The 24,652-nt window shown below is 57.5% G+C and overlaps 9 protein-coding genes across 9 annotated transcripts; 1 reads left to right on the top strand and 8 right to left on the bottom strand.

The window, feature by feature from the left end:
• Nucleotides 1-3,035: 3,035 nt before the first annotated feature.
• B0H18DRAFT_1057568 (uncharacterized protein) lies at nucleotides 3,036-6,218 on the bottom strand (the record flags this gene model as incomplete). The annotated part of the gene is made up of 8 exons (XM_048031070.1): nucleotides 5,766-6,218; nucleotides 5,623-5,703; nucleotides 5,352-5,564; nucleotides 5,144-5,302; nucleotides 4,950-5,089; nucleotides 4,851-4,899; nucleotides 4,379-4,751; nucleotides 3,036-4,328 (listed from the first exon to the last, which is right to left on the bottom strand). Coding segments are annotated over exons 1-8 (2,708 nt in total), but the record flags the coding sequence as incomplete, so codon positions are not given.
• A 37-nt stretch (nucleotides 6,219-6,255) lies between these two features.
• On the bottom strand, nucleotides 6,256-6,906 carry B0H18DRAFT_1057553 (uncharacterized protein). Its single transcript, XM_048031069.1, has one exon. The coding sequence runs from the start codon at nucleotides 6,863-6,865 to the stop codon at nucleotides 6,647-6,649; it is 219 nt and encodes a 72-aa protein (XP_047885174.1). The 5' UTR covers nucleotides 6,866-6,906; the 3' UTR covers nucleotides 6,256-6,646.
• Nucleotides 6,907-7,013: 107 nt separating this feature from the next.
• B0H18DRAFT_1217545 (carbamoyl-phosphate synthase L chain, ATP binding domain-containing protein) lies at nucleotides 7,014-12,734 on the bottom strand. The gene is made up of 23 exons (XM_048036693.1): nucleotides 12,646-12,734; nucleotides 12,375-12,587; nucleotides 12,224-12,317; nucleotides 12,144-12,170; nucleotides 11,948-12,089; nucleotides 11,873-11,888; nucleotides 11,444-11,804; nucleotides 11,294-11,395; nucleotides 10,721-10,964; nucleotides 10,473-10,664; nucleotides 10,287-10,407; nucleotides 9,437-9,494; nucleotides 9,280-9,382; nucleotides 9,176-9,223; nucleotides 9,077-9,124; nucleotides 8,826-9,027; nucleotides 8,686-8,766; nucleotides 8,431-8,633; nucleotides 8,367-8,381; nucleotides 8,164-8,309; nucleotides 8,032-8,107; nucleotides 7,497-7,978; nucleotides 7,014-7,420 (listed from the first exon to the last, which is right to left on the bottom strand). The coding sequence occupies exons 1-23, from the start codon at nucleotides 12,728-12,730 to the stop codon at nucleotides 7,390-7,392; spliced, it is 3,090 nt and encodes a 1,029-aa protein (XP_047885173.1). The 5' UTR covers nucleotides 12,731-12,734; the 3' UTR covers nucleotides 7,014-7,389.
• Nucleotides 12,735-12,925: 191 nt separating this feature from the next.
• Nucleotides 12,926-15,036, bottom strand: B0H18DRAFT_1057524 (uncharacterized protein). Its single transcript, XM_048031068.1, has 2 exons — nucleotides 14,701-15,036; nucleotides 12,926-14,653 (listed from the first exon to the last, which is right to left on the bottom strand). The coding sequence occupies exon 2, from the start codon at nucleotides 14,632-14,634 to the stop codon at nucleotides 13,210-13,212; it is 1,425 nt and encodes a 474-aa protein (XP_047885172.1). The 5' UTR covers nucleotides 14,635-14,653; nucleotides 14,701-15,036; the 3' UTR covers nucleotides 12,926-13,209.
• B0H18DRAFT_1098014 (cytochrome-b5 reductase) lies at nucleotides 15,033-16,844 on the bottom strand. Its single transcript, XM_048032486.1, has 7 exons — nucleotides 16,790-16,844; nucleotides 16,636-16,732; nucleotides 16,125-16,586; nucleotides 16,017-16,062; nucleotides 15,670-15,947; nucleotides 15,510-15,610; nucleotides 15,033-15,459 (listed from the first exon to the last, which is right to left on the bottom strand). The coding sequence occupies exons 1-7, from the start codon at nucleotides 16,826-16,828 to the stop codon at nucleotides 15,445-15,447; spliced, it is 1,038 nt and encodes a 345-aa protein (XP_047885171.1). The 5' UTR covers nucleotides 16,829-16,844; the 3' UTR covers nucleotides 15,033-15,444.
• A 564-nt stretch (nucleotides 16,845-17,408) lies between these two features.
• On the bottom strand, nucleotides 17,409-18,358 carry B0H18DRAFT_1127883 (vesicle transport v-snare protein vti1; the record flags this gene model as incomplete). The annotated part of the gene is made up of 5 exons (XM_048035317.1): nucleotides 17,409-17,499; nucleotides 17,573-17,634; nucleotides 17,690-18,061; nucleotides 18,132-18,190; nucleotides 18,250-18,358. 5 exons carry the CDS (start codon nucleotides 18,356-18,358, stop codon nucleotides 17,409-17,411), a joined length of 693 nt encoding a protein of 230 aa, XP_047885170.1.
• Nucleotides 18,359-18,537: 179 nt separating this feature from the next.
• B0H18DRAFT_1057516 (Prefoldin beta-like protein) lies at nucleotides 18,538-19,103 on the top strand. The gene is made up of 3 exons (XM_048031067.1): nucleotides 18,538-18,704; nucleotides 18,768-18,892; nucleotides 18,967-19,103. Exons 1-3 carry the CDS (start codon nucleotides 18,561-18,563, stop codon nucleotides 19,073-19,075), a joined length of 378 nt encoding a protein of 125 aa, XP_047885169.1. The 5' UTR covers nucleotides 18,538-18,560; the 3' UTR covers nucleotides 19,076-19,103.
• A 489-nt stretch (nucleotides 19,104-19,592) lies between these two features.
• Nucleotides 19,593-20,068, bottom strand: B0H18DRAFT_961574 (uncharacterized protein; the record flags this gene model as incomplete). The annotated part of the gene is made up of 3 exons (XM_048043075.1): nucleotides 19,593-19,822; nucleotides 19,860-19,905; nucleotides 19,964-20,068. The coding sequence occupies 3 exons, from the start codon at nucleotides 20,066-20,068 to the stop codon at nucleotides 19,593-19,595; spliced, it is 381 nt and encodes a 126-aa protein (XP_047885168.1).
• Nucleotides 20,069-21,301: 1,233 nt separating this feature from the next.
• On the bottom strand, nucleotides 21,302-22,309 carry B0H18DRAFT_823024 (uncharacterized protein; the record flags this gene model as incomplete). The annotated part of the gene is made up of 1 exon (XM_048039315.1): nucleotides 21,302-22,309. A coding segment is annotated over one exon (1,008 nt), but the record flags the coding sequence as incomplete, so codon positions are not given.
• Between the last annotated feature and the right edge of the window lie 2,343 nt (nucleotides 22,310-24,652).

The following is a 24,652-nucleotide window of genomic DNA, read 5'->3' as shown; positions in this document are numbered from 1 at the left end:
GTGTGGCGCATATCCGTAGCATCGCGTGTTAATGTCTTCGAGCTCATCCCTCCGGCCGCCCCTCCCTCTCCTCAGTGCCCCCTTTTTCTTTCTTGTGTTCGTGCACGCTCGCTCCCTCGGACGTACTACGTGATCACGGTGTATCGCTTATCAGACTCAGACTCAGACTCGGCCCACTCCACAGAAGCAGAAGCAGGAGCGGAAGTAAAGAAGTGAAGCAGTAAAGAATCGCGGTGTAGGGGTAATCTGGCGGGACCCGCGTACACGTATGGGTCGCCGTGAAGGCTCTTGTAACTTAGCCGTTGTAGCCTGGAGAAGTGGGGGAGCGGACCGCGTGCGGTGCCTGTGTAATCTTGTGCGTGTGACAGTACATCCGCGGCGGCATGCATGTTTATACAGTATACTAGCGGAAACCCGTGCTCCGCTACGGACTGGAGGTTATCAATTGACGATTGCATGCCACTGCAGTAGTGCTATGCGCGTTGAAGAGGTACCAAGGCCACTCCAAGTCAGCCGCCTCCTTCGGCCGCGCGGGGAGTCAGCTTCAAAGCTATACTACACAACAGTCATATGCCAGTACTGCTGTGCGCGAAGACGTATACGTTGTACGCAAAGGCCACTCAGCCGCCTCCCTTCGGGAGTCGGCTTCGTGGCCTCATCGAGCTTGCAATAGTATTGTCAACATTGATGTAAGTACGGATTCCATAGCACGTTTACGATCAAGTCGTCTGTTATCCAAACTATGGCTAGTGCTAGTGAACGGGGCCAGGATGGGCACGGGTAGCACCGCAGGTGCGCAGGGCGCATACCGCACCCGCGACCCGCGACCTACGTACCCATACCCTGCCCGGGTTCACCGCTGGTGTCGATAGTGGACCGCTGGTTGACTTACCTCGGCAGTATCTGCGCGGGTTTGGGCTTGTTGCCTGCACCCGCCGTCCTCCCCGTCCTCCGTCTTCGCCCCTCACGCGCCATCCTCACGCGCTCCCGCCTGCTCGCCGTACCCACGGCGCCCTCGTCGGCTGTGTTGGCATGCGGGGCACTGGCCCTGTGCGTTCGCAGTCGGCGCATTGCGCATGCCCCGACCCTGCCATTCGCTCACGCTCGCGCAGTCCCTTCGTCGGCGGGGCTTGCGTGCTCGTCATTCGCCCTGCGAGTTCGCGGTCGCCATGCGTGTGTCATCGTCCGGTCGTGTGCCCGCTCGCCCGTCCGCTCGTCTACCTGCGTGCGCATTCATTGGCCGTGTCTGCGTACTGGGCATTCGCCCTCCACGCTCGCGGTCGGTGTGTTGCGCGTGCGCCGGCCTGCTCAACAACGTCGCCGTTGCTGATCTTTTGCTCAGCGCGTGGGGTCTGCCCACCATCCGCTCGCTCGCGTCCACACCCACTCGGTTCCGCACTCACCCTCCACCCATCCTCCTCCTGCTCGCCGCTATGCTCGCAGCTGTGGTCCGCTCATCGGCCGCGCATGCACAGGGGACCTCTGCCCTGCGTGCTAGTGGTCGGTGGTGTTGCCGTGCGCCCACCGTCTACTTGCCCTTACGCGTTCTTCGCTCACACGCGGGTGGTCCGTTCATCAGTCGTATTTGCTGACGTGCATTCGCCCGGTGCGCTCTGACGTGCGCGCCGTCACCCGCCGTGCTTCACGTCGCCGCGCCCTGTGACTGCAGTCAGCGCGCTCGCTCGCGTGCGTCTGCACTCACCTTTCCCCGATGCCCTTCTTTAGCTCTCGCGCACGCCATCCGTTCGTCGGCTGTGTCTGCACGCAGGGCATTGGCCCTGCATGCTCGTGGTCGTTGTGCGTCTTGTGCCTGTACTGTTGAAGTTTGTGTTGCTGCACGTCACGCCCGCCAGCCCCTCGCTCTCGCCCTCGCTGTGCATGTCGTGGCCCACTTGTCTGCCCGCTCGCATGCCTGCGTTCGCGTTCGTCGGCCGCGTCTGCGTGCACTGGGTGTTCGGCCACCACGCTCACGGGCGGCGGTGGACGTGTGCGCTGTCGCCTGCCGCCCGCCCGCTCTCCCGCCCGCCCGCTCTCCCGCCCGCCCGCTCGCTCTCCCGCCCATCCACTTGCTTGCACATCCGATTGCCCGTCCACGTGTGCCCACCTGCGCACCAGCTCGCCCGCCTGTCCACTGGCTCCATGCGCGTTCGTCGGCCGTGTCTGCGTGCTGGGCATTCGCCCGGCGCGCTCGCGCTCGGCGTGCGCATCGCGTTTCATGTCACCACGGCGACTGCACCCTGGGGAAGGTCAACTCCGGTGCTTCAGACCACTGGGAAGAAAGACGTACATTCTGGCTACTTCCCTCTAATCTGTATGCGGGAGCCTGAATCTCGGACGACCTAGCCTGCTTGTGTGTCCTGTCATCCGGTTGCTCAAGCGCTCACTAAGAGGATAGTACAGTGTGAGAATATGACTGGCATACCCTTGGCCTTCAATACTTCAATCCCTAGTCGGGCTCATCATCTCCTGCGCTTGACGATCCTCACGCCGACGCGCACTCCATGGAGTATTGACAGGCGGTGGTATAGCTGCCATTTGTGCCGAGTTATTGTGGCGAAGGCGGGCAAAGGACGGCAGTGTAGTGGCATAAGTAAATTCAAGCCATCTGCATGGATATGGAAAAAGTGTCCGCTGTGCAGAACGTGTGGAGCGAGGGCCTCCGAGCTTGCAGAGGAGGAACGCGCACTGGCAGTGGCTGAGGGCGCCGCGTCAGACTCAAGAGGTCGGGCAGCGCTCGGTGTTCGTCTCTCAGCCAATGAGATGTCATCTTTGTCTCGTCCAATTGTCTGCCGTGTGAAAATTATCGACGCCTCTTGTAGAGTAGATACGATGGGCTTCGTACTTGTCTCAATAGATGCGCGGAGCACGGAACGCGAAACACGTCACGGTGTGCGTCATGCCTGGAGGAGGCGGGCGGGGAAGCAGATGCAATTGTGTGGTCATTGACACGCCCTTGGAATACATGTTCAGGTAATTATAACGGCACAAGTCCGTCAAAGTTCATCGATGCATCCTCCGAGTCCTCATGAGCCCACAACCGTTGATAGTCGTTACAATCCGTTGCCAGCGGCTGCATCGCCCGCACAGCGTCGCGCAACGCGCCGGGCTTGTACAGCCGCCCGACGTCGTCCGGCGCACGCAGTGTCTCGAGGAGCCGGCCCACCGCGTCTTCCTCATCCTCCCGAATGACGGCGAAGGTCGATCCACGCGCCCCGGCGCACCAGATGTCGTACGCAGTGTATCTGCCTACGCCGGTGTTGCCAGTGGGGGGAGGCCGTTGCGAGGGCACCGTCACCGACGACTCGGGCGAGGCGAGCGCAAAGACCATGCGTAGGACCGGGGGCGGGTCCGCCACGTCGTCGTCGAAGACACCGCACACGTACGGGTCCATGCCCTCGAACAGGTGGTTCTGCACCTCCGCCGCGAACTGCGTGTTGTTCTTCACCTGCACCATGAGCGCGGATACCTTGGCCCGCGCCAGCACAGTGCCGGACAGAACGGGGATGATGATGTCGATGCCCGCCTGGCTGTCCGCGCAGATGTACGCCGCCCCGCGTGTCATGGCGGCTCGGAGGCGCCTCTGGTTCACCATGTCGACGCTGGTCGTCTTGACGAAGTGGTTGAAGTAGATGTAACACTCCTTGAATGCGGCTCCCAGTGGTACGTCCGCGTTCCCGGGCTTGTCACATTCGGTTGGAAGGACGTCGTTGCAAGGCTTTGCGAGGAGTGCCTTCAGGAATTGCGAAACGGTGACGATCCGCCGCTTCAGAGCACCGTCGTATCTGAGATCCTGGTGCCAGTGGTCTACAGCGTCGCTGGTCCCAGGCAGTGGTTCGTTGGCGGCGAGAGGAAATGTAGTGGCACGATCGCGGGCGTCAAGCAGCAGGACAGCGGCGACTGTTTCTCCTCGTTCGCCCAAGCTTAGCTGAGAGTTGGCGAGATGGTACGCGAGCACGGATATCGGGGCCAGGGGCATAGGCATACGTTTGGTAGAGAGCGCCACCGCCTCGCCACCCGACCACCGCCTGCTAACGAGGGCCATATACGATGCCTCCGCAAGTAACGGCTCAGATGAGCAGGTGGTGAAAACCCGCGCAAACCCGGTGCTAGCGTAAAGCAACAACCGCATGTGATCCGCCACTAGCAGTCGCTCCTTCTCGAGGTCGTCCGGAACACTGGCCTTGAACACGAGTGGAATACGCACTCCCATGCACGCCAGCAACTGATTTTGAGTCAGGTGCTCGGGAGACGTTTGCGAGTTCAATAATTTGGCTTCCGCTAAGTGAACAATTTCCTCCCGTCTGCCGGTGTCGTACAATGCACCGAACCTATCACCCTCAGCATGAGCGCAATACACCCGTGATTGTCTGTCACTCACAAGGGACGACCCAAGTGCGCCATGTACTGTGTAGACGCGACGCGTTGCAGTGTGCACTCTGGACCAGATACATGCTCGGCAAAGACATCAAATGGGGTGAGAACGATGGGTGGGAATACTTCTAATTCTCGCCCAACAATTCGACCCGACCTCTCCTGCTGGGGAAATGGTGCAAATTGTTCCACTTTACCCATAGTAGAGAGGAAGAGTGTGAATATAGGCAGAGTGCATATCATGTGGAGCGAACGCCGTAGCTCTGAGAATCTTGTCCAATCGTCGTCACGCGCCTGAGTCTTCGTGAGCATGTGAGACTCGTCAAAGCATAGTATCACGAGTGGCCTGTCGAGAGGGAACATCGATTCGGAGTTTAGTGCTGTATCAGCTCAGTTGCGCTGTTCAGCACTGTCCGGTCATCCTGATTGACTGTGTTCTTTCAGCATTTTGAACATGTCATTAGACCCATTGCACGAACCTATCGGACTATCCTGGTTGTGCTTCCACACGGGATCCTTTGGTAAAAACTGGGCCAGATACATGTAGCGCAAGCGGCCACGAAGAGATACATACTCACCTTCTCCGCTCCTTCGACTACGGACCGATAAAACCGCTGCCGATACTCGCCATGTGCACCAAACTGCATCCCATCGTTCATCTTCATCCTGAACTCATTGGCCAATCGTGCGAGGCGGTCCTCCGCACCAGTGGTCGATCCTTCACGCGCATTGTCAGCTCTCCTAACATGTCCTATGCAGATCATGAGCTCACGATCAGACCCGATCATCTCCTTCTCGATAGTGATCAAACGGTCCAAAACCGTTGCAAAGAGTGAATACATGAAGGCCTGCACCCTGAGCTGGTACTGCTCCCGACTGTCTACGCACTTTGCGAACCAGTTGTAAGCTTGAGTATCCAATGGTGGGAAAACTATTTGACAAGGTGAATGAGGGCACGTAGCATCATGCACATCACTCACCATCTCCACCCACAGGCCCCAAGTTGATCGAAATGTGGAGGATCTTCTTAGCGAGCTCATCGTTCATTCGTGACTTCCCGGTGCCCGAGGACTGAGCATAGGCCGCGTAGCGGGCATATGGCACCGGCAGCTTCCGTTGCATGTACTGGTGAATGGTCGTTGATACGGCTTCAGTCGTGCCTCGAAACTCCTGCTGCCAAGACTTAAGGATTGCTAGAGGACTGTGAACACTGTGAGATCTCAATGTTTGCAGTGAAATATGCACGTCTACCTGTCCTCGTAGCCTCATTTCTAAAGCTGAAACTAGTAGTTACCTGCTGAAGCTGAGGAGGGGCGAAGGGGCTGAGCACCCCTGTCTCACGACACCGCGTTAGTCAAACGGACATCGAAGTCGAGTACGAAGAAGGTGCTCGCCTGATTTAAAGACAGGCCTGTAATCGCCATCGGCGAGTGCGGACTGTAGCATTTGCTTGAACTCGTTATTACGTGCAAGCGTCTTGATGCTCTTGGTGTCGATCTTGAGTAGCCGGGGATTTTCTTCATTGACAACGTCGACAATTGTGGTCATGATCCAATGATAATGATACTCTGAAAGCGAGAGGTTCGTGGCATCAGCGGCCAACTTCCGCAGCTCGTCCCGAAGCCTCTCGTTCCAGATGTCAAGTTCACCGGCAGTGAAGGGTAAATCAACCTTCATGTTGGCTGGTTCGGAATCCAATGGCAGCGGCTCAGAGTATAGACGCGGTCTTTTTGTAGACTCGTCTGAAGTGGCCAGATTGATACGTTTCGTTGTGCGCGACGGCGGTAGTTCCATGTACTGATGGCTATGACGGTGAGCAACAGTAACGGTGCACGTGTGAGTAACCAGCCACCTGCTTCCCGCTCCGGTCATCCAGCATATCTTCGGTGAAATTGAGTCCAGCACTGGCGTCAAGTATAGTAAGTACATGTCGGCCTCCACGTGACTGAACTACGTACTGTCACTGACACTAGCGCCGGCAGTAAGTACTAGTACATCCGCACTGACAGTCGCGTAGTATATGTTCAAGTATACGACCGGCTTCAAAGCTTCATACTTCTCTTACTACATGCGCGGAGTACGAAACACCTCACGGTGTGCGTCATGCCTAGAGGAGGAGAGCTGGGAAACAGAAGTTGTGTGGTCCATGAAATGCCCTTATGATACATATCGTACACACATCGAACCCGGTAGCAATACAGACAATGACGGATATTAATGTGCACCCCCAGTCGCCGAGTCCTTCAGACACCAATACACATCAGTACAGACCATCTCAACCACGTCCCTCCTCTCCCTCGTCCTCCGCAATTTCAACCACCACCCTCCCCTCCTCAACCATCTCCCCCTTCGCACACCCCACAGCGCGCACCACGCCGCCCACCGCCGCGCGCAACACCGTCTCCGTCTTCATGCTCTCCAGCACGACGACCGCCTGTCCGGCGCGCACTCGCTCGCCCGGCGCGACCCGCACCTCCACGACCACGCTCGGCATCGGCGCGCGGAGCACGCCCCGCCCCCCACCCACAGCAGCCGCGGACGCGAGGGACGCGGCCCACGCGGGCGCGGGGAGCACGAGCGTGTGCTGCGCGGGCGCGCCCGCGGGGAAGACGTGCAGCCGCGTCGACCCGGGCGCGCCGGTCGCCGCTGCGGGCGCGCGCTGGCGGACGACGGTCGTCCGCGTCTTCGCGCCATCGAGCGTGCTCTCGACCGCCCTGCCGTGCTCAGTGAGGCGGGCGGAGACGTGCGCGAAGGCGTGCGTGTCTATCGGGGTGTGGACGGTCACGTTGAAGTGCCCACTGGGCAGGGTCTGGACGTGCACTGTGATGGCGGTGGGCTCTGCAGCGTTGGTGTTGGCTTCGTTGTGACTGTGAAGAGTTACTACTCGCTCGGAAAGGTCGCCGCCAAAGCGACGCGCGCCCATAGTTGCCCACGGCGTCGCGGACGATGCCCCCGAGGGCAAGTCAAATAGGACGACGAAGAGCGCAGCTTGCGCGAGCACTTCCGCACTCGGCTCTTCTACCTTTGGGAAGAGCTCATCAAAGTGTTTCTGAGAGTCGTGGTGATCAGCGTCGCCAGAACCTGAAGCCTGGAATGGGCCGGGAGTGAAAACTCCTTCAACATACCTGTATGAACCCCGTTTCGACCTCCCCGCGGATGAAGTTCTCGTTCCCGCGAGCTGCCGCAGGAACGCGACGTTCGTGCTCAGACCTGCGACGCGATACTCCTCCAGTGCCGCCCGCAGGACGCGCAACGCTTCCGGACGATCGCGCGCGTGCACGACGAGCTTCGCGATCATCGGGTCATAGAACATCCCGATGTCCGCGCCCTCGGGGAAGCCCTGCTCCAGGCGGACGGAGGGCTTCACGTGGAGGGTCGCCTCTGCCGAGAGCAGCGGAGTGAGCGCGGCGTCGGGGTCGGCGGGCGCACGCGGGGCGACGGCAGGGGCGAAGATGGTCGTGGGGGCAGGGGTTGAGAGGTAGAGGAGTCGGCCCGAGTCGGGGAGGAAGCCGTTGCGCGGGTTCTCGGCGTAGATACGCGCTTCGAAGGCGTGCCCGACGAGCGGGATGGCAGCTTGTGTAAGGGGCAGGGGGTTGCCGGCTGCTACCTGGGGTTATGTCAGCCATGAAATCCTTGCACAAGTGAATGGTGATCTAGCACCTCAAGCTGCCACTCGACGAGGTCAAGGCCAGTGATCATCTCCGTGACAGGGTGCTCGACCTGCAACCGGGTGTTCCTGCACAGTTGTCAGGAATCATTTGTAAATTCGTGCAGCAAGAGGAGCCATCGCACATTTCCATGAAATAGAAACGCTCAGTGTCGTTGTCGAAGATGAACTCGACCGTTCCCGCGCCGACGTAATTGACGGCCTTCGCAGCCGCGATCGCCTTCGTGCTCAAGTCCGCCCTCAGTTCTGGTGACAAACCTGGTGCAGGTGCCTACAAAGCATCTACCTCAACAAGCTAAATTCAGCTCAGAGGACCAGCCCTACGTACCTCCTCAATGATCTTCTGGTTCCTCCTCTGCACGGAACAGTCCCGCTCCCATAGGCTCACGCACCGCCTTGTTGGTCAGCAAAACCTGAACCTCGACATGCCGCGGGCGCTCGATCCACTTCTCGACGAGGACCTCCGTGCGGCCGAACGCCTTGCTCGCCTCGCGCTGAGCGGACGCCAGAGCGTCGGCGAAATCTGCGGGGACGTGCACGGTGCGCATGCCCTTGCCGCCCCCGCCGTGGACGGCCTTGATGAGGACGGGGTAGCCTATATGCGAGGTCAGACTGCAGCATAGGCGCGGGTAAAGGGGTGGACGGACCGATTTGAGACGCCTGGTCGGCGAGGAAGGCTGGGTCCTGGTTTGAGCCGTGGTAACCTGGTACGACAGGGACCCCCGCGTCTACGGGCAGCGGAGACGTCTATCCATAAACTGAGCATTGAGGCGATGGATGCACGCACTGGCCATGATCGTCTTGGACTCACTGCCCGTGTTGATATGTAAGAGTGTGGCGGTATAGAATGTTGATGGAGAAGCGTGCCTCTTGGAGCCCATGCTCACGATGGCAGAAGCAGGTGGCCCGATGAACACGATCCCGGCTTGTGCGAGTTGTTGGGCGAAGTCGGCATTTTCGCTCAGAAAGCCGTAGCCCGGATGAACACCCTGTAGAACATGGCTCAGCAAGAGTAACGGGAGCTAAATGAGGGCATACCTGGGCGCCGCTTTTGCGACACACATCGATAATCTTGTCTATGCGAAGCTACCGAGAGTGGGTTACAGAGGCTGCTATGGGCGTGTGGGGACGACTCACGTAGCTCTCCGAGGACGCTGCAGGCCCGATGCAGTACGCCTCGTCAGCCTGTATTGCATGGCAGTATCAAACGCAGCCCTTGGCATGACGAAAAGGGAACGTACCATCTTGACATGCAACGCATCTGCGTCCGCCTCGCTGTACACGGCTACGCTGCGTATGTCCAGCTTCTTTGCGGTGCGAATGACACGGCATGCGATCTCTCCTCTGAATCGCTATGCGCGTGGGTGTGGGAGAAGACCAGACTGATCGCGCACATACCTATTCGCGATGAGTATCTTGTCAAAGTGAGGCCTTTTTCTCGAGTAGCGCAGTGAGACTGTCCGTATGTGAGGATCCTGCCTCGCACAGCTCGTCATGCACGGCTACGAGACGCCACACGACCTGTCTCACCAACTGCCGAGGCGAATCCCTTTCTCTGTCCAACGGCAGACGAAGCTCGCGTGTGCATTGCCTCTTTCTGTCGCACATGCTCCGGCTGGATTGCGGATGCATGATGTTTGGCTGAAGGAACAGAGGGTGAGGACAGCGGCTAGAGGACGCTCCCTGAAGCGCAAACGGCAGCGAGCGCACACTGGCCGTGGCTGTGCGGGGCCCTTGGACAACATTGCTCGCTCAAGGAGAGGACGGCGGAAGGAGAGCGCACTCGCGGACGTCGGATGGAGACGCTGCCAGTGGTCCCATGACCGCGTCCCGGGCAGCCACCCCCGCGCTTTACCCCGCGACCGCCAAGACGATGACCCCTAGGCCTCCATCACGACAGCGTCGAGTCCGATTCCTGTCATTGTTATGTACATACACAGTTCTTCGTCTCATGCGACTAGTGTACACGTAACTATAGCTACAGAATCTCAAACGCCAATACTGATAATACACTCTATGAAGACCTCATTCACTCCGCTGCGGCGACAGCGTCCTTATGCTGCGAGTCCCGAGTCCATCAGATATACTACTCCCCGGGTTCCTCTTCTTCGCCGGGACACAGCACCGCAGCATTGAAGCGGTCCTCGTAAAACTGCCTGACGTCGCGAGGCCCACGCAGTTCTTGAGGAGCCAGTCCGCTCATCTTGCTCTGTTCCTGAATGACGGCGAAGGTTGATCCCCGGCGCACCAGATGTCGTACGCGTGTATCCGCCTTCGCCTGTGTTGGGGGTAGGCCGTTGCGAGGGAATCGTCACCGACGACTCGGGCGACGCAAGCGCAAAGACCATGCGTATGACCGGAGGCGGGTCCTTCACCTTGCTGTCGAATACTTCCCAGAAGTACGGGTCCAGGACTCGAACCGGTGACGCTCCACCTTCGTCGTGAACTGCTCGTGGTTCACCACCTGAACCAAGATAGCGGACACCTTCTCTGGCACCAGCACAGTGCCGAACAGAACTGGGATGGCGATGGAGAAGCCGTCGTGGCTGTCCGGGCAGATGTAGGCCGCTCCGCGTGACATGGCGAGTCTGAAGAAAGTCTGGTTTATCACGTCGACGCTTTTCGCCTTGATGAAGTGGTTAAAGTAGATGAAACAGTTTTGAACGCGGCTTCCAGTGGTACGTCCGCGCTCCCGGGCCTGTCATATTCGGCCGGAAGGATATCGTGGCAAGGCTTCGCTAGGAGCGCCCTCAGGAATTGCGATACAGTGACGATCCGACGCTTCTGAGCACCGTCGTACATGAGATCGTGGTCGTCCCCGATGTCGTCGGTCCCAGGCAGCGGTTCGTCGGCGGCGAGAGGAAATGTAGTCGCACGATCGCGGGCATCAAGCAGCAGGGCAGCGGCGACCGTTTCTCCTCGCGAACTACCACATCCAGATGGGAGCAGTCAAGATGGTACGAGAGAGTGGGTATGGGCTCCGAGAACCTTGGCATGATCATTTTGTCAAAGGGCGAATAGCTATTGCTTTGCCGTTTGACCACCGTCTATGAGCCAAGATCGTATATACCGCCTCCGCGAGCAACGGCTCCGATGGACAGTCGGTAATCACACTCGCAAACCCCCGCTAGCGTAAAGCAGCATCCGCATGTGCGGCGCCACCAGCTCGAGTTCACTGGTGGGTTCACCCGAGGCTCTCTCCTTGAACTTGGTCGGGATCCGTACTCCGATGCATGCCAGTGACTGTGATCTGACAGACGCTCGGGCCATCTTTGCGAGCGCAGGAGCTTGATCATCGCGAAGCGAATGATGTTTTGCCGGTATGTCCCTCCACCCGCGTCGTACATCGCCGCGAACCTACAACACAGCATAAGCATGACGAGTACGTGGGGGTGTGACCCCTACATTGGTCGGCCCAAGTGCACCATGTACTGTGTGGACGCGACTCGCTTTAGGGTCCAATCCGACCGGGGCAAGCGTTCCATGAAGACGTCGAAAGGGGTCAAGACGATGGGTGGGAACAGCGGCTGCTGGGTGAGTGGATGTTCCACATTGCTGACAGTAGACACAAAGAGAGTAAAGATTGGGAGGTCAACAATCGTGTGGAGGACGTCCCGCAGCACCGTGAATGTCGACCAGTTGTAGGAAGCTGCCAGAGGCTTGGTGAGCATATGATACTCGTCGAAGCATAGTATCACAAGCGGCTCGTCACTGCAAGTCTTGTTAGGGTCTAGGAAATCGATCAGCCCCCGTGCGCTAGTCCACACTGCGGAACCCGGCCGATCAACTCTCCCTTCAGCGTTTTGTACCGAACAAGAGATGAATAGCACTGACCGGCATGTCTTGCATTCTTCGGCAGAAACTGTATGAGACCTATGTATCACAGGAAACAAAGATATGCATACTCACATTGTTGGCTCTCTCCGCCACGGCCTGATAAAAGTTCACGCGGTACTTGCCATGCTGACCAAACAGCATCCCGTCGTTCATCCTCATCCGGAACGCACTCGCCAATCGCGACACGCGCTCCATGACATCCTCCATGGTAGTACTTCACAGCCCTAATTAGCCCCGCTAGAGAGCGCGCATCCAATATAGAACGTACCATTGGAACCCGCCGTCCCAGTATCTTCTTCAATCTGCTTCAAACGCTCGAGTACAGTTGCTAAAAGAGTAGAAACGAACGCCTGCACGCGGTGCGAGCAGCTTTCCGGGGTGTGGGCGTCATAGTAATTGTCGAACCAGCGTAAGCTTCGAAATCCGCTGGAGGGTATGTAAACTACCGGAAGCGTCGGATGAGAATATACGGTACTGCATATGCGGGAGATTGACGCACCGTCTCTGCCCACAGGCCCTAGATTAACGGGAATATACAGGACCTTCTTGGCGAGCTCGTCGTTCATTCGTGACTTCCCAGAGCCCGAAGACTGGGTAAAGGTAGCGCAGCGGGCGTATGGCCACGGCGTTTTTCGACGAATATAGTTCTGCAGGGAGATGTATAGGACATCGGTAGTGCCCCGGAACTCCTGGTGCCAGGACTGTTCGGTCGCTAGAGGTTGAAATCAGTGTAAGTATTGGCGATGCACACGTACAGGAGGTTACCACACCTTCTCCCGAGTCATCCGTTGCATACGCTGGAACCCGACGTGCCAGGCGCTCATTTTTCGGTACATGGCAGCTGACTGTAGACATGGCGGCGAGCTCAGACTCAAAGACACTTGCACTGGTATAAGCCACCAGACCATACTACCCCTCATTCCTATATATAGCCAAGATCCAGATCGGAGACATGAGACAGCTTCAGTAATTCTAGTCTCCGTTGCATGATCAACCTAAAAGATCTTAAGAGATACTACAAAGTACTCTCGGTTCTACAGGCCTCATAATCAGGGTAGGAACACAAGTAAAGGCGACACTGTACAGTATGTATAGTACGTACCTACGGCTCAGGCGTACGCCAGTCCATCCCACAAAAGATGAGAACAAACAACTATTCAGAGGAGCTAAAATACGAGCAGTCCAAGGGTCCGTGCCGCGTTACATTCGTGAGTAGTATAGTGATCATCGCTGCGGTTGCGACATCACGCCAGGTTCGCCTGAATCGTCAGGGCTTCAGCCTCCAAGCATTCGTTGTCGTGGTTGAGCACGTTATTCCCCCGTGCCAGAAACCCTTAAGCCGTCCTCAGTTCCACCGTCCGCAAAGACGGGATGCTGCGGCACGTTGGTGAGTCCTCAGTAAGCACCTGCATACCCTTGATACCCTCCAAGCGCATGCGCACGTCCCGCAGCTTATACGGCGCGAACGAGCCCGCGACGGCGATGCTGGCGAGGTTCGGCAGGGCACCCAGGAGCGCGAGCCACGCCGATTCGGACATGTCCTCCTGGCTGTCGATCGTCAACTCGCGCACGGCCTGCAGCGGGAGCGCCTGACATACGCTCGGCACGATCTCCTCGCGACCGTAGCCCCGATCGACCATGATGTCGAACGTCGGCACCGGCGCAGACCCGGACGCGAGTGCCGCGTAGCCTGTGAAGCACATGTAGCGGTGGAACCCAGTTCCAGTGAACCGCGCGAGGTGGAGGGCACGAGTCTCGGGGAGTGTCTCGAGTGTGTGTACGAGCGCAACGGGGAGCGTCTCGGGATACTCGGTGCTGTTGCGCGCGCAGGAGAGGGTGATGTTAGCTAAGGCGGGGAGCGAGAGGTGGTCGAGGAGCGCGACGGATTCTTCGGCGGTTGCGTGGACGTACATGGAGCGCAGGTGCGGCAAGACGACGTCGGGGAGGCTGGCCTGAAGCTCCGCCTCAGCGGCGGGGTTCAGTGTCACATGCGCCTCCTTGTCGAACGCGACAGACTCAAGAGAGGGCATGTTCTGCAGCGCGTCGAGAAGACCGCGCAGACACGGGCCGGTGTAGCGCATGCCCATAAACATGTCTGCGACGCGGTGGCAGAAGACGAGGCGCTTGAGCGAATCCGCGCAGGGGCCCTGGAACTGAGGCTGGAACGCATCGAGCTCCAGGTGTTCCAAGCGTGGTGTCAGGTCGCGCTGAAGGAAGTACGGAAAGTAGGTGTAGGCGTCATCGCAGTTCTTGAGGTCAGCCGGGGTTGGTAATGCGACGTGGTCGAGAACGAGCCGCTTCAGCCTCGGCGCAGAGTTTGCAAGCAGCGGAAGGATCTCGTCGCCGACTGCACCAGAGATATGAAGTGAACCGATACGGTGTAGCTGGGCCAGAATCGTCCGAAACGCTTGCGTCTTGTTGCCACCGAGCGTCGTGCCGAGCTCAGCGGTAACGTGGAGAAGCATGTTGCCCGAGCGTGCGAGGACCTCTGACATCCATTCCGCGCTGCGCGTCACGGCAAGATGCGTCCAAAGTGGAGGACAGTGAACGACTCCGGCACGCCACCTGCGACAGACGTGCGAGACGGCGATCCAGTCGTACCCCGAACTGTATTTCAGGGGGCGCACGTTCTGACGACCGTGCGGCTTGCCCTGCGAGAGCCCATGGACGAGGTCGCGGTAGTGGAGAAAAATCTCTTGAAGGATCTCCAGAGGAAAGTCAATCGCTGGAGAGTGTGCGTCGATCATTGGGGTTGTCATGATGGTTGTGTATTAGATTCTGAAAAGATGTCAGCTTGTCACCGCTGTCGAACTGTCAGGACGTACAGGATGTGTGCTTGAGGTGGTCTGAGAGCGCTGTAAGTTAGAATATCGGGGTGCCCCGACGTGTCAGGAGTTTAAATACGGGCGAGTGATACAGCCTCGGATCACCGCGTCGATCTTGAACGGACGGCAGTGTTTGCTACTTGTCTCATTGTTTTGCAGTTGATGGACCATGGTGCCAGCTAGTTCTTGTTGGACCCCGCACAAAAATTGCGTATAGGAGCGGAGATCGTCGGACGTCGGTATTCAATGATCCAGTACTTACCACATCCTGGGCCACCGTAGCCAAGGTCGCGGCTACCTGACTCAGCCCAGCCGTCGAAGTCCGCTGCGTCCGGCGCGATCCCACATCACAGCAAAACTGCTGGACGCCGCCTTTGTACGTCCGAAAGGTGCGGGATCCGACAACGATATGATGCGTGAAGCTCGGGAATGATGGAAAAGAACCTAGCTGGAAAAGAAAAGCCAAGCAGGCATCATTGTGCAGCGCATGCACTGTGTCTCGCGATCGGATGATGTCAGTTGGTTCGGACACGTTGCACTCACCCGCCCGCCCTCCGACTCACTCTTCTGCCGCTAATACACGGTCACGTGCTCCATTCGTCGGCGACACTCTCCGCCGTGCGCGATGGCAGCGGAGAAGGCAAGGAGAAAGCAATGCGAGTGTTATACGCGTAGAGGACATTGCAGCACAATACCACAGCACTCAGATCGCTAGCAGGCTATTGCATCCGGTATCAGTGCGCCTCAGAACTTGAACACCTGCAGCACGCCATGAGCGCTGCGTTTCACTCGTTCGGTGTTTCACTCACCTGTTCCTCCGTGTAGCCAAGCTCCTTTAGGATGCCTCCAATGGGCCCTTGCTTCATACCGTTTTTCTTTCCTGCAACCGCATCCACCTGTCCTGGGGGACCTGCACAGCCAATCCTGCATGAGGACACGGTTTGCACACCGAAATATGGGGGCACGCACCGCAAATGAACACCTTGGCCTTCTCGCCGAGACTGGGCGGCGGGATGTGCTGCATGACCATCTCCTTGTTCACGTATCCCTTGTAGCCCTTCCACCCGTCAGCCGGCTTGGACAGAGTGTAGATAACATTGAAGGTGTCCGGGTGCTTCTTCTTCAGCGCCTCGAAGTCGTCCCGGAGCAGGATGTCGCGTTCTTCGACATTCGCGAAGATGAGGGTAAACTTTGTCTTGTTGTTCGGATCCGACAGCGCGTAGTTGACGATCTGGTACATCGGTGTGCTGCACGCGCACGCACACACAGGGCGTCGGCCGACCGAGAGCCACGAGAAGACGAGAGCGGACACTCACATGCCGCTACCACCCGCAATCATGCCGACCTCATCCCACTTGTTGACTGCACGCGACAACATGAGCGACCCCGAATTCTTCGGTCATGCTTCCGCTTCTGCAACTCACTCTCGTACTTAATCTTGGGCAGCGGGCCCTTGATCGCAATCGGCTCACCGGGCTTCAAGCTGTGGATATACTGACTCATTTTGCCGTCATCGTACCGCTTGATCAGGAACTTGACCTCGCCAGGGTAGTCGCTTGGGCTGACAGGCGTGTACGGACGGTGTACGGGCTTGCCCTTCTCGTCGCGGAGAGCATTCGGGTGATTCTCACTCGCCTCGAGGTACACGCACGACGCGACCGGGAGCAACGCCGCCTGCCCGTCGGGCAGCCCAAAGCTGTAGACCGCGCAGTTGTGGTTATAGTCCTCGACGGACTTGAGCGGGAGGTCGATGAACTTGGACGAGTCGAGCGGCGAGGTCGTGTTCGTCGCGGGCGTGTACGACTTGCCTGCGCCGGCCGCCGGGGCCGCCGTGCTCTTCGTGCCGAACTGGTTCAGGTAGATGTACCCCGCGAGTCCGGCAACACCTGACGGCTTGTGTGAGCCTCGCAGACACCATTACGATACGGTGCGCACCTGCGCCACCGAGAATAAGCGGGAGGTTGGACGACTTTTGTGCTCCCGGCTCGGTGCTAGCATAGCGGCGCGCGCTGGCGGCGAACTGGTTGACGCGCTGCGAACAGGTGGTCAGTGGGCATGGTCAAAGTGCTTGTGAGCGCCATGGGCGTACGGTTGCGCGCGCAGAGGCAGCAGCACGGACGAAGGACATGGTGGTCGACGAGAGAGTGTGCGTACGCTCTGCTGGCTGGGAATTATTCATATTCACTCCGAGACGCGGCCGCCGCCACTGCGCGCCTCGCGATCGTGACGTGAGTGCCGCCGCCACCCGGCCCGGCATGCACTGGCCCGTCGTCGCGACGATGTCGTTGCTTGACCCAGTCCGTAGACTCCATATTTATTTACTGCCTTTTCCATGCCTTTTCAGTGTAAGTACAAGAATCGTATGCGAACATCGTCACTGAGATGCATGTCGATCCCCGGCTTATTAGGAGTCATTGAATGTGCTCTGTATTTCCTGAGGATGTCGAGCACATAGCGGGAAGAACCACAGTACGTATACTGACGAAGCAATGTCTAGACTTGCTCGGCAACGCATCAATATGTGAACATGTCAAGAGGACTTGGATCCACAGCTTTAAGGATTGCCAGCAATTGCATAGCAAACGTCCCACGGACAGGGAGAGCCGCCATAAGCGCACTGAAGTAAAACCTGTATAGCACGGGAAAAATAGAACGATATACATAAATAATACAACACTCCTCGCCCAAGAGTTAGTCCACGCACGCCGTCAGTGAGAAAGCTTCGCCCAGAGGATGACAATGATGAGGATGACGAGGACGAGGATGATGGCACCCGTCACGACGCGTTGTTGGTACATCCTGCATGGACGGGATCACACCCACCTGTAAGAACATCGTCGCGCAGGACAGCAGATAGGCTGGAGAGACGCACCGCCTGATCATTTTCTTGAGCGTACCCGACGCGCGGTCGATCGACGTGTCAGCACGTTGAAGCTAGCACACACACATTCAGCACCGCGCAGCATCAAACACAACAGAGAAGGCGTACTGTGTCCCGCGAATTCTCAATCTGCTCCCGCTGCACGCGCAGACTCCGGAGGATGTCCGTGCCCTGCTCCTCCGTCTCGAGCGCGATCCGCTGGCTGTCCTGCAAGCGCCGGCTGCCGTCCTCGAGGATCGTGGTCCCCGCGAGGAGGCGCGTGCGGTCGCTGCGCTCGCCGTACGGGTCGTCCGCGATGCTCGGGTCGTCGAACGCGGAAGGCGAGCGGGCAAGCAGGTCCGCGCGCGCGGTGGAGGCGTGCAGGTCCTTGGAGAGCTTTTTGTACCGCGCAAGGTCGCTCTTGGCGGACCTGATGCGCGATTGGTAGGACGCGCGGATGGACTGCGGGATGCCCTGGATTTCGATCTCCATTTGCGAGACCTATGTACAGTGTGGAGGCTGGTGAGTCGGCGCAGCTGCGCGTTGGTAGGAGCGACGGCGTGAGGCGTACCATTTCGTCCGCCTCGTCCAGCTCCATCTCTACCCGGCGCAATGCAGCCTTGCGCTGCTCTATGCACGCCGCAATGAGTCCTCAGTCTGGCTGCGTTAGAGGGTAAAGCGCGACGCACCGGCCTGTTCGCCCTTCGCATCGCCGTCGAGCTTCTCCCGGATGCTCGCGACAATCTGCTTGAAGTCGGACTCGTACGAAACAAAGAGGGCGGTCGGGGACTGGTCCATGGTCTGCGGGCGTCGCTGGAAGGTGGTGGAGGGAGGGGGACCGAGTGTCTGGAGTGGGAGTCGGCGGCGCAGCGCGTCGGCAGCTCAGCGACGCTCGCAGGCGCCGTGAGTGTGTATTTGGTCGTCACGTCCCCGAGGCATGCCCGAGCTTCCTCTAGCAAGATGCCCGATCGTACATCGCCCGGACGCGCACAAGACGACGATGAGCACCTCCCTCGCCGCGCTGCAGGACCGCCTCCAGACTGCATCGACGGACTTCCAGAAGATCCAGAATGACTTGACCACCGCCGTAGATGCGCGCCAGCGGCTCGAGGCCCAGCAATCCGAGAATGAGCTCGTCAAGAAGGTATGTCTCCCTCAGGCTTGCACGGTTGATTCGACTTCGCAGCTGATCGGCCTGTCATGATAGGAGTTCTCCACTCTCACTGAAAAGAACACAGTGTACAAGCTTGTTGGCCCCGTGCTTGTCCAGCAGGACCAGGCGGACGCGAGGGCGAACGTTGAGAAGCGACTGGAGTTCATCCAAAGTGAATTGTGCGTAACATGATGTTCATTGATGATGCATTGGCTCAACGTGCTGCGTTCACTACTTCGTGCACGCCGAACAGCAAGCGGATAGAAGGCCAGATAAAGGACTACGAAGAGAAGGCGGAGAAAAAGAAACATGAGGTGACATCCTTTCTCTGCGCGCAGATCCTTGTCTGTCGCTCAACCTGATATGCAGCTCGTGGAGATCCAGGGTGCACTGCAACAGCAAATGAAGGCACAGGGCCAGGCTGCACCAGCGGCCGCTGCTGCTTGATCTCCGGCTTCATTGTGCGGATGCATCTAGTCCTGGCTGCCAGTGCGCTTCGGAGGCGAAACCTGCGCACTGCTAGCGTGCGTGAAATCCCCTTGGAACCAGGGAGGTCCGCCCCGGTGACGCACGACCCTTGGCAACTGAGCCTGAGGGACGGATAGCGGTGGTACCGTCGAACATTCGGCTGCTCGACAGGCCGGGTGTTCCGAGTATGAATCAACGCCTATTATACCGCTTCAAAAGAGCGTTTGGCACACTGTAGCCTTACTATGTATGCATACCCGAACCAATCAGCATGTCGCAGCAGTCCGTCGTCTTTGCAGCGTAGCGCAGTTGCTAGACCAGCGTGGATGTCTCGTATGCGATGTATGCATGCACGCCGCTGACCCACCCGTCGCCAAAAATCCCCGCATGACGACCCGACCCTCGTGCTCCTCACAAGCTAGCCTCCGGTCTTGACTGCGTCTCCGCCGTCGGTGTGGGCTCAGGTGTCCTCGCCGCCTCGCTCTTTATCCCCTGCATGCTATGCGCCTTCTCGCGCTCCCTCTCGGGACTCTGAATGATCCTCTCGAGCGCGAACCGTTTCCTCGCAGAGATAGGCGGGCAATTCCGGATGAGGACGAGGTCGCCGTGACGGAGCTCTGGGTATGGGACAGCGGTCAATCCTGCCGTGCACACAGAGAAGTCCAAGGGGCTACTCACGGTTGTTCTCGTCGTGTGTGAGGTACTTTTTCGTCTTCTCGAGACGCTAGAAAGATGCGGCGTGAGCGGAGAGCAGACGGGTGGGTGTGGGGAGGGAGAGGTACCTTGCCGACTCGGGGGTGCAGGACGAAGCGCGAGACGGTGACGGTGGCGGTCTTGTTCATGCACCCGACCTTGGTGACCAGCCCCGTGAACGCCATAGGCGGCATTTTGGCAGAGAACTCAGAGACGAGTGAGAGTGGTTATACGGCAGCGGCAGTTGTGGCGGTTGGCTCAATTATCTTTAGCGCCGGTTACCCCGAATTCTGTGACAGGGCGCCAAAGCATAACGCAGACCATGAGTCCTGACCAAGTCCGAGTCGCAGGTGGTGGCAGGGTGAACTCTCATTATATTGTGAGAGAGCCGGATCAATGAAGGTGAACATATCAATGACACAAACGAGCTCATGGTATCAATTTCTGCCTCGCAAATCACACCACGGATCCGTCCCAACTGCAACGAGAAATCACTTAGCATTACTGTGGGTGATGAGCGGATTTGGGCGGATTCCAACGGCCAGTTGAACATTTGAACATCAAGTACTATGCCAAAGGATCTTGCTCCGACGAATCTATCGAAGGCATACATGAAGCATTCATTTCACCTGATTCCGCGTGCTCTTGCTCTCTTGATGCTTGGGGAGGGACGTTTATGACGCTGTCGGCTACCATGCGACTCCAATGCGTTAGTTTGTACCCACGAAACACATCGGAAACACGAGAGGGGAAGGGGCTTGACAGCGGCGAACTGTGCACTACACTGCCATTCATACCGTCGCATTCACAATACAGTGAGACTTGGCCGTTTTCAGTTCAAGATACACTACTTCACAGCGTCCCTCATCGCGGTTCGCGATGGGGCTCTGTGAGGTGTAAACGTTTATCAGCCAAAAGAGTGGAGATGTCTGATTGACGGCCTCTTGGTTCACGATACCGTATTTCATAGTCTCCGTTGCAGTTGTTTGCAGTGACTCTAACGCCGACGGAGTGTTGTCCTTCCGCGTTCCCTGAGCCTGGAAAGGACCGCGTATGCCCGGCGCGAGAGTAGCGGCAGATGACACGCACCTTTGTGGACTAGCCACAACATCCCGAATTATCTGACCTCCTGCGCTCAGCGCTGGCCGCAGACGGCTTCCTGTTGGGTGTCTTCTGTCATCCTTGCGTAATGGTATCGGGTCGAGTCGGATGTTTTTTTTTTTTTTTGGAGGGCTTTATTAAGCGTCGACAACCGACAATTGGTCTGGCCTCGGCAGCTCAGCCTGCTAGCGAGTCTCCCCGCATCCGCACTCCAGGGACAAAATGCTTTTACGCACGACCTGAAAGGTCCGTGTGGGGCTCTAACCATCGTCTCGCTCCTCGAGACCGGATAGGTCAATACCCACTAAAACCCGATTGTATGTCGTCCAATCTTCAGGCAGGGCCAGTTCGTCGAACAAGACCCCATTCCACGTTCCTAGGACACTGTCGACCTTCAGTGACTTCCGTCCGAAACGCTTATGTGACATTGTCATGTCTAGGTGCAGTCTGTCTTCTATGGTCCGTTTCCACCTATTTACTATTGCCCGGTGCGAGTGGTTCCAGTCTTCTTCGCTCTCATGTCCGATAACGCGTTCGCATCGCAGTTTCCATATCAGGAAGGCTGATTCGGATACCAGTATTCTCCACAGTCTTTCGGCGTTCTTGCGCCGCTTTCCGTTGCTCGTTGTCCATTGCATGAGGTTCGCACTCTGGATTGTGGTGAGTGTCATGGCGGGCCATGGGAGACCTTTTTTCTTCCAGAGAGCCTCGGCTAGGAGCCACACTGTTTGTTGTCCTGGCGCTGCGCATTCCGTAAGTATGTGGCTCAGTGAGTCTATTTCGTCGCAGCATTCGCATGTGCCGCGCTGCTCATACCCTGGGATGCCGACCCAGTACTCTCCGCATTTCTGAGCACTATGTAGGCTCTTCCAGAGGAAATCACTTATGTTCCGTTTCACGTCTTTGGTCCTTATGCTTCGCCACACGTCTTCCTTGTCCACCAGGAGTCCCTGGGTGGCTTTCATCCACTCAGTTACTCTGCTCAGCGCGAGCGCTGTTCTTCTCCGTTCTGGCGTGGCTTTCCTCAGTAGTATTCCTCTATATGCTAGCTTCTGCGTCATTCGGTCTAGGCGCGCGCCTGAGAGGTTGAATACGTGGTCGATCTCTAGAGCTTCCGTCGCTGGTTCTACTTCGTTTGTTCTATCTCTTTGGGCTGCCTCTATCGCCTTTTTTACCATATCCTGTTCGTCTCTCGTGGACGCCTTCTTTATTATCGTGGCTGCGCATCTCGTGCGCAGGATATTGACCAGGGCTTTCATTGGTCTCCCATTTGGTACGTCAAGCCAGCCACGGTCTTCCCATTTGTTTAGGTCACGAATCAGTTGCTCAACTAGGTAGTCCGTTGTCCCAATGATGATTAGGGGTGCGTCCAGTCTCGCTTTCTTGGCCGCCCTCAACGCTGCCACCGTCTCTCCCCACCGGGGGATGTCTATCGCGCCCTCAAGGTCGAGGTGTACTAGCTCGTTTCGCTCATCCGCTTCTCCAAAGTACGCAAATCCCACCCCGTCCAGTGGTTGGGGTCTTCCCTGCTGGGCCTGTGGCTGTGACGCGGGCGGTGCTGCCAATGCTACGACCATTTGTTTTTCGTCATCTACTATTCTTCCCCGTCGTCTTCGTATTGCCGGTGGGTTCTGTATTTTCGGGTCGTCCACAAACACACGGAAGGCCTCGGCCAGGCCGCCCTTTAGTGTCATGGACGGATCAAAGGTGGCGTCTCCTCCTTTTTCCAGGGCAGTGTCGTTGCGATCTCGACGTCGTTTTGTTAGAGACAGACCGTCCGGGGTGGTGTGTAGGGTCGGGTTCCATTTAACAGTGAGAAGGCTCAGGATTCGTCCCGCTGCCTCGTGGCACCTACTGGGGTGTTTGCACCCGCGTTCGCGGTTTCTTGTACACTCCGCACATGCGCAGTCCAGCTGGCTGCTTCCCGGTTCCAGTATCTCGATGTGTGATCGCATGATTACTAGATCTGCGACCCATTTGACGTCATGGATCTCTCTTAGGCATGCGCTCAAAGGTGTGTTGTTCAATCGTTTGAGGTGTTTGTTTGCACTTATATGGTACCACACTGGTAGCTCTTTTTTCATGTCCTCGTTGAGGGCTACTGCCGCAAAACAGGCGTTGTGCTTCTTTGCCACAGTCAGCATATTCTTCAAGTAAAGCGGCAGTTTCGAGCTCGCGCCCTGTGCTGGGTGCCAGTCTTGCAGGAAGGTGTTTATCTGGGCCGATCTTCTGATGGCACCTGCGCTTTTGGTGACGTGGATGGCCATTATGATGTCCGCTGCAAAGGCCCACCTCGGGCGGTCTGGCGTCAAGGTCAGGTATCTCTTCAGCCACATCAGTTCAATGGCTTCGTTCCTTGTTTTTAGGTCCAGTATTCCTAGGCCGCCGTCTTTGACTGGTGCACATATGGTGTCTGTGTTTACCGGCGGCGTCTTGTCCGTGCCCCATACAAAGGTGCGTATCATCTTCGAGATGGTCTTTTCAACGTCCTTTGGCATTCCCTGTACTGTTGTGAGGTATTGCGTTATCCCTCCTGGGCCCATCTGTATGATGTGGTGTTTCCCTTTGAAGGACGGGTGACAACGTCCCCATCTTTCCAGGAAGTCGTGGACCTTGTTTACTGTCGGGGTCCATATCCCGGCACTGTCCGTATTGTTCCCTATCCATGCTCCTAGGATCCTTACTGCCTCACCTTCCCCGGCGATGTGGATATGTCCGGGTATTCCCGTATCATCTGACGTTGGGTCTGTTTTCCTCGTGTTCGTTACCATTTCTCTGTATGAAGCCGATCCGATCGGTATTACTTCCGTCTTCTCTTTGTTGAATCTGGCTCCGGATATGCCGCACCAGCTTTCTAGGACGTTCCACAGGTCCTCCCACCGGTCGGTGTATGAGAGGAACGTCGATGTATCGTCTGCAAAGAGGGATGCGACGAGTCTTGTGGTCATTCCTGGGATATCATAGCCTTTTAGGTTGGACGCTCGGAGCATACACGCCAGGGGCTCGATTGCTAGGTCAAACAGCAGGCATGACAGCGGGTCTCCTTGACGGACACCTCTAATTACCCAGAATGTTGTGCTTTTCTCACCGTTGACTATCACTATTGTCTCTGCAAACGTGTACAGACTTTTCAGTCTCTTTATGAGCTTCTCCGGGAGGCCCATGTGCTCGAGTACTGCCCACAGGTAGTCGTGCCTGACCTTGTCGTAGGCCTTCTCCTGGTCGAGTGCGACTATCAGGCCGTTCTCCTCCGTTGCTTCCGCGTAATCGACCATTGTTCGGCACAGCTGCGTTTGGTCCGTTATTCGACGGCCTGGTAGGAAGCCGGCTTGGTCCGGGTGGATGAGTTTGGAGGCCACAGGGGCTAGCCGCGTCGCGATGATCCTCGTATACAGCTTGTAGTCTGTGTTGAGGAGTGTTATTGGGCGGTAGTTTGCGATTTCTCTCCTATCTTTCTTCTTATATATGGGGCACATCCATCCTTCCGCGAATCCGCTATCCTTCTCTACTCCGTATCGGTCTATGTCACGGTATACTGTGCTAAGGTACTCTAGGCAGTCAAAGGACTGGGCGTCCTCGTCCGCTTTCGCGTGTATGTCTTTTAGGGTCGTCCACAGCTCATAAGGGATGCCGTCTAGTCCGGACGCCTTCCCTGTTTGTGTTTTGGCCAGGGCGTC

Source organism: Fomitopsis serialis (assembly GCF_022376445.1).
Source record: "Fomitopsis serialis strain Sig1Antser10 chromosome Unknown B0H18scaffold_278, whole genome shotgun sequence".
Lineage (NCBI taxonomy): Eukaryota > Fungi > Basidiomycota > Agaricomycetes > Polyporales > Fomitopsidaceae > Fomitopsis > Fomitopsis serialis.
This window is presented reverse-complemented; position numbering and strand designations above follow the sequence as displayed.